Source organism: Bombus flavifrons, chromosome 5 (genome assembly GCF_040668555.2).
Source record: "Bombus flavifrons isolate JBK064 chromosome 5, iyBomFlav1_principal, whole genome shotgun sequence".
In the NCBI taxonomy this organism is placed as follows: Eukaryota; Metazoa; Arthropoda; class Insecta; order Hymenoptera; family Apidae; genus Bombus; species Bombus flavifrons.
Window position 1 is genome coordinate 15,121,074 of NC_138446.1, and position 12,018 is coordinate 15,133,091.

Consider the following 12,018-nt stretch of genomic DNA (forward strand, 5'->3'; position numbering starts at 1 on the left):
GGATAGTGCCGTGAGATTATATTCGTTAAATCATGACCGAATTCTTGAATTTACGCTCCGTGTTTTAGCACCAAGTCCGCCTGTGCCTGTAAACCCATGCGTTCCATCGCCCTGCGGCCCATTCTCTCAATGTCAAGACATAGGAGGCATTCCATCCTGCTCCTGTTTGCCCAATTACGTTGGCTCAGCCCCCAACTGTCGACCAGAATGTTCGATTAATTCAGACTGTACCAGTAACAAGGCTTGCATCAGAGAAAAGTGTAGAGACCCGTGTCCAGGATCCTGTGGAACGAACGCATATTGCAATGTGATTAATCATACACCTGTTTGCACTTGTCCTACAGATTACACGGGAGACCCCTTCACCAGTTGCCGCCTAACACCCACACGTAAGGATTATTATTGATTATTCCATGTACAATGGCTCACGAAAGTATCTGTCCACTATGAGTGTTCGAATATTTTCACGAGTAATGTTGTATTTAGTAAGATGAAAGTAGCTGCAGATTTTCGTGTGATGAATAATTAATTGGTTTTATTGCGACAAATATAGCTGTACTCCCAGTCTCACCAGACCCGTGCAATCCATCGCCTTGCGGTCCGAACGCGCTATGTCGAAATGGCGTGTGCAGCTGCATAAGCGAATATCGTGGTGATCCGTATCAAGGTTGTCGACCAGAATGCGTGCAGAATTCCGATTGCACGTTTGATAGAGCTTGCTCCAACAATAAATGCGTGGACCCTTGCACTGGAATCTGTGGACAGAATGCTGAGTGCGTTGTGGTTAACCATATTCCTACTTGTAGTTGCGTTGAGAATCACGAAGGAGATCCATTTACCCTCTGCAGACCTATTAGAAGTGAGTGCAGAATTAATTAGCTCTAAAGAAAAGTTTGAAGAATCTTATTAGCCCTCGAATAGTTTTGATCAATTAGAGAGAAAGATTAAAAGGTATCCCATTGAAGAAACTATGAAAATCTCAATAACTGTTAGTTAATTTTAATAAATCCTGAAAAGAATGAGAAATGCCATGAACCATTGATTAATAAATGATTTTACGTGTCACATTACAATAGAACGCGTAAAACCCTGCGAACCTTCACCCTGTGGACCCAACAGCGTTTGCCGCGAGTTTGGCGAACAAGCTTCTTGTTCCTGTCTCTCTGGATATTTTGGAACTCCACCCAGCTGTAGACCCGAATGTTTGGTGAACTCTGATTGCGAACAGAGCAGAGCTTGCGTGAACGAACGCTGTCAGAACCCGTGTGAAAACGTGTGCGGTCAAGGCGCGTTGTGTAATGTACGAAACCATAATCCCATTTGCAGTTGCCCTGCACAGTATTCCGGTGACCCATTCGTCAGCTGTTTCCCCATGAGTAAGTAACCCATCAATGTGTATTTGGATCGGTGCTGTCTTTAAAATCCTCTACAGAAACACTACTACCTCCAATTATCTGTTGTTTAATTATTTCCCTTTAAATGATCGATTATTCAGTTATTCTTCTTCGCACTCTACTGTTACCAGTTATTACTGTTACCAATTATCGATCTTATTATAAAGTTCTTTTCCAAAACAAAACCAATCAATTTCTAAAATAAAGAATAAGTCCTAAGATTGTATACTACAATAAATCCCATACAGCACCGATTTCTATATGAAAAGTTTCCATCTATAAGATCCATCAAAGCGATTGTTAACCGAGGACAAATTTTTATCAACGAACAGAACCGCAGTACGAAGAACCCAGCCAGGACCCATGCAAACCCTCGCCATGTGGACCAAACTCCCAATGCACAGTATCACCAGACAATAAAGCCTCCTGTGCCTGTATGCCTGAATTTGTAGGCTCTCCTCCCAATTGTAGACCAGAATGTCTCGTGAACAGCGAATGTCCCAGCAATCAAGCTTGCGTTAGACAGAAGTGTACCGATCCCTGTACAGGACTCTGCGGCACTGACGCTCTCTGCCAAGTTACCCTGCATTACATCCGTTGCGTGTGTCCCGAGGGATACACTGGAAATCCATTCGCTATTTGTTCCGTGGCCAGCAGTAAGCAATAATCCCGTGAATAAAAAATAATCGAATCGAGCAACTTTATCGAGCAATCAAGAATGAGAGACGAAATCTCGCGACTTTTCATTCAAGATATCTTAAATTATGTTCCTTTAACGAATACTTATTACTTTATTATTCATCATTCTTAATGATTTTATTGGATTTTACTTAGTTTGTATATAGTGTATATAGAGATTGTACGATGTAGGAAGAATTGCATGTTGACTATACACAGGTATTATTAGTCCTGCATCAAGATCTCGAAGCTTTGTCCATACACGTTCTTCATTCTCTCTTATTCTTTCCACGATCTTTGTTTAAATCATTTGCCATTTCTATCCGCGTTCTTGTACAGTTCTATGTTCTTGTAAAATAACTCTCTTTCACGATCACGCAAATTCTTTCTTATAAAGTACTAACTGACGTACTGCTTTAAATGGTTTATTAATTTCTTTGTGTCCAAATTTTATTACAGCGCCTGTAGAACCACCGACGCCTTCGAGACCGTGCAGTCCTTCACCGTGTGGAACTAACGCGTATTGTCTCGAGAGACACAATACTGCGTATTGCCAGTGCCTGCCAGATTTCAGGGGAAATCCGTATGAAGGCTGTCAACCAGAGTGTTTGGTGAACACTGACTGCCCTAAATCCCAAGCTTGTATTCGAACCAAGTGTCAAGATCCTTGTCCCGGTACTTGTGGCGTTGGAGCCATTTGTACTGTGTCCAATCATATTCCAATTTGTTCCTGTCCTTTACCTACTATCGGAGACGCGTTCACCATCTGCCATGCTGTTCCTCAAGGTATTTTATTCTTACACGCATATTCTACTTTTTTTTTCTTTTTTGAGCTTAACAATTCTTTTTTGAGCGATTATTATTTAGGATATATTAACAATTCGTTGATAGCGTAGATAGTGTAAAGTTGCGAAAACACAATACTATTGAACAATTAAACAAATAAAGCAGCTTGGACTTCGTTGAGACGTGAGAGATAGTAGAATAATGTAGATACTTTATCGAAGCTCACTACGCAAGCTTTTCGTTCTTCGTCCGAATCGTTGTGAATACATAAAATTGTTTTGCTTACAGTACCAAAGGACAGAGATCCTTGCTCACCATCACCATGTGGACCTAACACAATCTGCCAAAAGATCGGCGAATCGGCAGTCTGCAAGTGTTTGCCCGGTCTTCAAGGAGTTCCTTCGAGTGTCACAGGCTGTCATCCAGAGTGTGTGATCAGCTCTGATTGTCCAGGAGACAAGGCTTGCATCGGCAACAAATGCATAAATCCTTGCACGCAAAACGTGTGTGGTATCAAGGCTACGTGTCAAGCTATCAATCACAGTCCCCTCTGCAGTTGTACATCTCCGTTGATCGGCAATCCATTCGAAGAATGTTACACCAAAATTGGTAATTTCGAGATTCTCAAACCGTCTTGTTCTATTTTAATTACTCGCCAATTTTTATTGATTTAATAGTAATAGGAAAGAATAATAGAGATAATGTAATAATAAAACGAGTTAATTGTTTACGAAAATAATTTTCGAATCGATTGAATGAAGATTGATTTATTTGTTTCAGAAACCGATCCTTGTAATCCATCTCCGTGCAGCTATAACGGTGAATGTCAAGTTAGAAACGGCATTGGAGTGTGCATTTATCCGGAATGTGTCATTAATTCCGACTGTCCACGAGACAAGGCTTGCTTCGCCCAGAAATGCAGAGACCCTTGCATCGGTACTTGTGGTATTAATTCACTGTGTCAGACGGTCAATCACAAGCCTGTCTGCTCCTGTCCGTCTGGATTTACTGGCAACGCTCGCATACAGTGCACCGTTCTAACAGTCGAAGGTGATTTTTTGAAATATTATCAACAGATTACAAAAAGATCTTAAGATTATTAATGAAAAGAAAAAGGCGAAAATTATAACATTTGCTTTCAATGTACTTTCGCAGAACCAACTGCAGAGTGCACTCAGAACTCCGAATGTCCGAACGACAAGACTTGTTACAATCAAAAATGCGTCGATCCTTGCACACTGGATTCCTGTGGCTTCAACAGTCGTTGTCACGTACAAATGCATCGAGCTGTCTGCGTCTGCAACGAAGGCTTCACTGGCAATCCTCAACAATACTGCGGCGAAAGTACGTTCTCCAAATATCTTTTCACGCGAGTCGATTTTCTCTCTATATTGTTATACGTACTACACATTTCGTAAGAAAATATAATATAGAATGGTACGAAATGATATTTCTGGTATAATATACCTGTTATATTTTTGCAGTTGGTTGTCGCGGTGACAGCGACTGTCCATTGACTCAATCTTGCATCAACAACGAGTGCATAGACGCTTGCTCTGTGACACAGTGCGGTGTGAATGCATTCTGCAGATCCGATGGATACCATAGACCAAGATGCTACTGTTCTGATGGATACTTAGGAAATCCGTACCAAACATGCGAGAGACCAGAGTGCGTTAGTGACAACGACTGTCCATCGTCTTTAGCCTGTCGCGATTCAAAATGTGTAAATCCTTGCGATTGTCCACCATCAGCGCAATGTTTCGTGATTAATCATCGTCCTATTTGTCGATGCCCTCCGGGTTACGTGGGTAATCCATATACCTCGTGTCTAATGGGTAATTAGAATGTCTCTATTTCTACTTTTCTTAACTCTTTTATGGCCGTGTTTAATTCTATTTGGAATGGATCAATAAACGAAAAATTTGTCGGTTTGCTTTAGAACCGATCGAACCACAGCCACAGTGTCAAGTAGATGGAGACTGTCCCAGCAAACTGGGCTGTTTCAATGGCGTTTGTAAAGATCCGTGTGTCGAAACCAAACCTTGCATCGCTGGGGCGAAGTGTACCGTCGTAGACACTTTACCAATGAGAACCATGGTCTGCGAATGTTTGCAAAACTTTGCTGGAGACGCGACCGTCGCTTGTATTCCCGGTAAGTGTCAAATAATCTTTTGATCGCGTAATAAAATGACGAAGAATTCAGAATGAACGATTTAAAGAATAATCGCTCTTCGTCAAAAAAAGTACGTATTTTCGACATTTCGTAAAAAATAACACGGCTTGAATTTGATTTATGATTACTATCTGTGAAGCAATTGCGTATTAATGTGTAATTAATCTAATTTTGTTCTTTTTCTCCAGTGGACAAGAAGATCGAAGCCATTTGTAAATCCGACACCCAATGCTCTTCAAACATGGCCTGTCTGAACGAAAGATGTATCAATCCGTGCATTATCAATCCATGTGCTTCAAATGCAGAGTGCTCTGTCCAAAATCATTATCGACAGTGTCATTGCTCGCGTGGCACCGCAGGCGACCCATTCGTAAATTGTTATAGAGGTAATTAGTTGAAACTAACATAAAATAGAAGATGAACAATGAGTATTGGCTTTTAAGGAGGACTGACTGAAACAAACGTTTTAATTTTATTTTAGACACTGACTCGTTCCCGGAGTGTACAACGAACGCAGATTGCGCGACCAACGAGGCTTGCATTAGCCAGCTATGTCAGAGTCCATGTGTCAGCACGCAATGTGGTTTGAACGCGGAATGTATCACTGTCAATCATCATCCGACTTGTCGCTGCCAGCAGAACTACGCGGGAGATCCTCAAGTGCAATGTTTCAAACGTAAGTTTGTTACAAGACGTTTCGTTTTCCAGAGATAAAACTTAATATACGAAGAAATGTTTGATGTCAAATTTATTTTTGTTAGTTTTGCGTCCCTCTATCTCGAATTCTCTTATATATTTCAACATGAGACATTTGTTTCAAATTTTCTAGTACATCTTCAAAAGCAAAAACGTGCTGGTCCAATTTGCATCACGCTTTATACTTCAAAGTTTTGAGCTTTGCAATTCTACGCTCCAACATTTTTTAAACTATATCTTTGAACTAACTTTAAAAGATAATAGAAAAATTTTCTTTCTTTCTAGCCGAGTGTAAGTCAGATAGCGATTGTCCTTACGACAAGACCTGTCTGCGCGACAATTGTGTCACCCCTTGCCTGGTCGAAGATATCGCGTGCGGTCGTGGCGCAGAATGTATCGCGGTCTCTCACAGAGCGCAATGCGTCTGTCCACGAGGTACCCAAGGCGACCCAAGAATCGCCTGTATTTCCACAGTGTGCCATTACAACGAGGATTGCGCAGATCACGAAGCCTGCGACAGGCTGAACAGAGTCTGTCGACCAGTTTGCGAGGACGATACTTGCGCAGATACTGCGAAATGCGTCGCGAGAGATCATCAGCCTAAGTGCACTTGTCCTCTGGGAACTACTGGAAATCCATACGTTGAGTGCAGTGGTAAATTGAGTTTTCTTTCACGTTGTTAACATTGTTTTAATTAAACCTTGACCTTGGTGCAGTTAACGTACAGCATACTATAGAGCATCTTCGGTGAAGAATCGAAACTAAAAATAATTCTCTTCTTCTCCAAGGTGTGCCAATTGAAGCAGAGTGCAAAGAAGACAGCGAATGTCCAGCATATTACGCATGCATCAATTCAAAATGCCAAGATCCTTGCTTATCCTCTAACATGTGCTCTGGTGAACAAGAATGCAAAGTACTGAACACGGTGCCTCTTCGTACGATGATCTGCACTTGCCCTGCAAACACTATCACCGACGTAAATGGACTGTGCAAGAAAATCGGTAAACATTACCTCAAACAATCATTATATTATATTCTTCGGTCAATAATCTTATACTATTAGTAGTTTTACATATATCATTTGAAAGTACATCATTTTGTTACAATATGAATTTTGTTTTCAACATTAGGAGTCCTGCAGTGCCACCAAGATCAGGACTGCAACGATTCTGACAAATGTGTGGGTGGAACTTGCATCGAGGCATGTCTGACCACTCAGTGTGGAGTGAATGCCCAATGTGTGGCAACTGGAATCTGTCATTGCGCGCCTGGATTTACTGGCAACCCTTACATCGAGTGCGGTAGACGTAAGTTTTGAATATTTTTATAATATCTAATATAGTAGCTAAATAATAAATAAATATAATAATTCACAGTTCAAAATTATATTGTACATTCGTATGCTGAAAATTGTTCATTTTTCCATTCCAGTTCCAATACCACTGCCACCAGTTCGTCCAGAATGCTACACTAACAGCGAGTGCTCCGACGACAAACGGTGCATAAATTCTCTCTGCGTGAATCCTTGCGTTGTCGAGGACCCATGCGGCAGAAATGCACTATGTCACGCGAACAATCACAGTCCAGTCTGTAGATGCCCTGCCAACTACATTGGTGATCCAAGAAGCAACTGTGTTCCACGTAAGCGTTTTGAACTTGAGAAAATTAATATGCCTATACGAATAACAAAATCGATATATCACCCTGTTCGCAAATGATTTACGATGTATATTTATTTATTTTATAGCGGAAATTGTAGCCGAATGTACTTCAAACAGCGATTGCGCGGGTAACGCTGCCTGTGTAAACAACTTGTGCATCAATCCTTGCAATTGCGGTCCGAACGCCAAGTGCAACGTCGTAGATCATTATCCATCTTGCGTCTGTCCGCCTGGTTATTCTGGAAATCCTCAACTAGGTTGCTTCAAATGTAAGTTAACAAATTCTGAAAAAAAATTCGATCTAATTAAGCTTCTCAATTTCACAAAATTCCATAAAATTTATAGGAAAATAATCCAATTAATTAAGCTTTGCAACTTTACAAAATCTTTTTTTTCTTCAGTGGACTGTGAATCGGACAGTGAATGCAACAGCGCAGCAACGTGCTACAATGGCCAATGCGTGAATCCTTGCATCCTGGAGAACAAGTGTGCGATAAACGCAGAATGTTACGGCCAAAACCATCGAGCCATTTGTCGTTGCGGTCCAGGTTTTCTAGGCAATCCGGAAGTGCATTGTGAAAGAGTGGAGTGCAGCGCTGACCATGATTGTCCTCGAAATCTAGCCTGCGACAGCGGACGCTGCGTTAATCCTTGTCTAGAAGATTCACCGTGTGCTCAAAACGCAATCTGCTACGTTCAGGACCACGTGGCCACCTGCCGTTGTCCAGAGAATATTCCTGCTGGAAATCCATATTCCTATTGTACACATCATCCCACGACAACATTCGACGAACCAGAATGTAGAATCGATATTGACTGCGCTGACAAATTGGTGTGCATTAAAAATAAGTGTATCGACCCCTGTCCAGTGATCAAACCATGTCTGCAGAATGCACGTTGCAACGTTTTGGACACTGTGCCCGTCAGGACCATGACGTGCACGTGTCCCGAAGGTTGGACCACTGATGTTGACGGCGTTTGTAGACCAAGTAAGTAACTCCAAGGTTAAAATCACAGACTTTCTTGGTTCAACTTTGCATTTTTCTACAAATATTTTATTTTCCAGTCCAAATAGCAATAATCGGCACTTGCACGACGAACGACGAGTGCAGCGACACAGAGTCCTGCATCAACAGACAATGCAGGAACCCTTGTAACTGCGGTACCAACGCTGCGTGCACCGTACGAAACCACAAACCGATCTGCTCTTGCGAAGAAGGCTACCAAGGCAACCCGGATATCGCTTGCTATTCCGTAGAGTGCACGCGCGACAGCGAATGTGCTCTAGACAAGAGTTGCGTGAACAACAACTGCGTGAATCCTTGCCTAATCTCCGATAACTGTGGAGTAAACGCAGAATGCTTCCCCAACAACCATAAAGCCGACTGTCGATGCCGTAACGGTTATCATGGAAATCCTTTGGATCGGTGCAGAGTAATCGGTTGCTACAGCAACGGCGACTGTCCTGGAGACCATTCCTGTATCAATATGCAGTGCATCAATCCTTGCGTTCATAGCAATCCTTGCTCGTCTAGAGCCGAATGCAGAGTCTTTAATCATCTACCCATTTGTCGTTGCCCACCTCATCACACAGGCAATCCTTACATCGCTTGTAAACCGGAAGAAAGACCAGAGTGTAAAGAGGACAGTGATTGTCCTAATTTGTTGGCCTGCTTTGATAATAAATGCCAGAATCCTTGCACTGTCGTGCAACCCTGCAGCGATCCATCAGAATGCAAAGTCCTTCCGACGTCCCCGGTTCGAACGATGGTCTGTGTGTGTCCTAGTGGATACGTGAGCAGCGGCAGCGGAACTTGTAGACCCACGAAACCGATTTTGGAGATTGAATGTACTAACGATAGTGACTGTCCTTCAGAAAAGTCCTGTGTTAACGCGGTGTGCAAGAATCCTTGTGCCTGCGGCCCCAATGCGAAGTGTAGCGTTGCAAATCACAAACCAATTTGCTCTTGTGTTCTGGGATACGATGGAAATCCTGACTTGGCTTGCACTAAAGGTAAGACTGTGCTTCTGTCATTAACCATTTTTTTCGAAGGCGAAAGATGTCGATTTTGGAAAGATTAAGCAGTAAAGACAGAAAGTTGTTCTATTATCATATATATATAGACTGCGGATGTTTATGTAATATCACATTTTTATGAATGAAACCTAAATATTGGAACCTAAGTAGAAGTTTATCTCATAAAAATTTGATAAAAATTTAACTTTTTGAGACAAATTTGTCTGAAAATCAATGTAATTTAATTTTCAGTCGCCGGATGCCGCACAGATGGTGACTGCAGCGGATCACACGCGTGTGTCCAGCACAACTGTGTTCCGGTCTGTTCTCCATTAATCACCACCTGCGGAAAAGACGCTCAGTGCAATGGTATCAACCACAAAGCTATCTGCGAGTGTCCACCAGGATATGGAGGCAATCCTAGAGTTTCCTGTGTCCTTCTTGGTTGCAAGAGTAACTCTGATTGTCCCACGAACAAAGCTTGCATTAACGAGCGTTGCGAGAATCCTTGTGGAATAAATCCTTGCACCGGAAACATGGATTGCAACGTCTATAACCATGTAGTCGAGTGTGCTTGTCCTCCCGGTTACATCGGAGATACTAAAGTGGGATGTACTAAACGTAAGAGTGATTCGATTTTTATAATACTCTAGGTATTACCTTTTTGTTATTTTTTCTTATCGTTGTTTCTTAATACTCAGTGACAGAGAAATGCAAGGCGGATAACGAATGTCCATCTCAGACCGCCTGCTTCAATGGCGAGTGCATCAATCCTTGCGTGAAGATCGAACCTTGTGGAATAAACGCGGATTGTAAGGTACTCGACACGTCTCCTGTAAGAACCATGATCTGTGAATGCATTCCCGGATATAGAGGAAACGCAGTCGTTCGCTGTGACAAAAGTAATTTCTTGCTTTATATCAAACGACTTGTAACGAAAAATGATGGAACAATTTATAAAATAGTTTTTAAATGAATCTGCTTTATCTTACAGCCAACGTATGTCCAGTAGGAAAGGGTCAAATTCTCGATGAGTATGGCAATTGTGTATGTCCACCTGGGTCAGCTAAGGATGAAACAGAAGTTTGTATACCGTGTAGGAAACAATCTGGAATGATCATCAATGATGAAGGATACTGTGTGTGTGCTTTGGAAAATGGTATGATCATCGATGAATATGGTCGCTGCGTGTGTCCGATTCATCATGGATACAGACTGGACGCGAATGGATATTGCAAATTGGGTATGAAAAGAATGTTATATAATAAATATTATTTTGATAAGTATTCCTGCTTACCTAAATTTTGTTTAATTAATGAAACGTATTTGTAGTTGACATAATCGAGTGCAAACACGACGATGACTGTGCTGATAACAGATTCTGCGATAAAACCAGCCAAACATGTGAAGATCCTTGTTCAACTCAATTATGTGGTCTTTATGCACTCTGTAATGCAACTCGTCATCAAGCTATTTGCATATGCATCAATGGTTATATTGGAAATGCTTATACTCAATGCTGTAAGCAATTATTCTTACGAGAGACTCCTATTGTTGTCATATTTGTTATTCAAATTATTAATAAGATCTTCCCTTGATAGATGACAAGAACCGATGGCGAACCGATTTCCCCAGACCAGAGATGGTTGTTAGCTGTTTGTCGGATGGAGTGCAAGTCGAAATACATCTTCACGATCAGGAATTCGATGGTGTTCTATATGTCAAAGGTCACAGCAAAGATGAGCAGTGCAGGAGGGTTGTCTCCATCCCAGCAGAAACTATGCACAAAACCGAGATATTCAAGGTGGCGTTTGGAAATTGCGGACTGATACACGTAAATGTAAGTTATTCTTATGTAAATTTATTAATTGTATTACCAGTACATATATTATTTTTATTATATTCTTTGTTTCAAAATATTATATGTACAAAATGATTATTTTCAGGGACAAGCAAGTTTCGTACTGGTCATACAAAAGCATCCGAAATTGATGACATACAAGACTCAAGCATACCATATCAAATGCATATACCAAACTGGAGAACAAAACGTTACCCTGGGTTTCAATGTCTCCATGTTAACTACAGCTGGCACCATTGCTAACACTGGTCCTCCGCCAGTCTGTCTGATGAAGATCGTTACTCAAAGCGGAAATGAAATAAACTCTGCTGAAATTGGAGATAATTTGATGTTGCAAGTCGAAGTTCAGCCTTCCAGTAAGTATATGGCTTATAATTAAAGAAAAAAAATCGTGAATCTTATATTTCTTATAATTATATGATAATTTTATCATTTTAGCTATTTATGGCGGATTTGCCCGAAATTGTGTGGCCAAAACGATGGAAGACAATTTGGAGAACGAGTACATTGTAACAGATGAGAATGGCTGCGCGACGGATCCGACGATATTCGGAGAATGGGAACAAGATCCTGAAACTCAGACGTTAATGGCCAGCTTCAATGCTTTTAAATTCCCAAGCAGTGACAATATTCGATTCCAGTGCAATATCCGTGTGTGCTTTGGACGTTGTCAACCCGTGAGTATCCTTCTACTTCGAAGTACTTCGAAGTAAATAATTAAAATATTAAGGTTTTAATTAAGATATTAA

General features: G+C 41.3%; 1 protein-coding gene across 1 annotated transcript in view; it reads left to right on the plus strand.

Annotated features, from left to right (window-relative positions):
* Window positions 1-12,018, plus strand: part of dpy (fibrillin-like protein dumpy) — a 114,571-nt gene that overhangs the window by 101,932 nt on the left and 621 nt on the right. Inside the window, 26 exon segments of the mRNA XM_069112957.1 lie at window positions 69-389; window positions 554-859; window positions 1,077-1,376; window positions 1,727-2,050; window positions 2,532-2,858; window positions 3,147-3,467; window positions 3,639-3,908; window positions 4,014-4,202; window positions 4,343-4,696; window positions 4,801-5,013; window positions 5,223-5,420; window positions 5,516-5,710; window positions 6,016-6,384; window positions 6,519-6,731; window positions 6,861-7,037; window positions 7,162-7,371; window positions 7,478-7,660; window positions 7,793-8,380; window positions 8,458-9,405; window positions 9,661-10,029; window positions 10,110-10,310; window positions 10,403-10,651; window positions 10,741-10,929; window positions 11,010-11,248; window positions 11,355-11,625; window positions 11,708-11,946. Of these exon segments, the coding sequence (XP_068969058.1) occupies window positions 69-389; window positions 554-859; window positions 1,077-1,376; window positions 1,727-2,050; window positions 2,532-2,858; window positions 3,147-3,467; window positions 3,639-3,908; window positions 4,014-4,202; window positions 4,343-4,696; window positions 4,801-5,013; window positions 5,223-5,420; window positions 5,516-5,710; window positions 6,016-6,384; window positions 6,519-6,731; window positions 6,861-7,037; window positions 7,162-7,371; window positions 7,478-7,660; window positions 7,793-8,380; window positions 8,458-9,405; window positions 9,661-10,029; window positions 10,110-10,310; window positions 10,403-10,651; window positions 10,741-10,929; window positions 11,010-11,248; window positions 11,355-11,625; window positions 11,708-11,946 (7,763 nt within the window).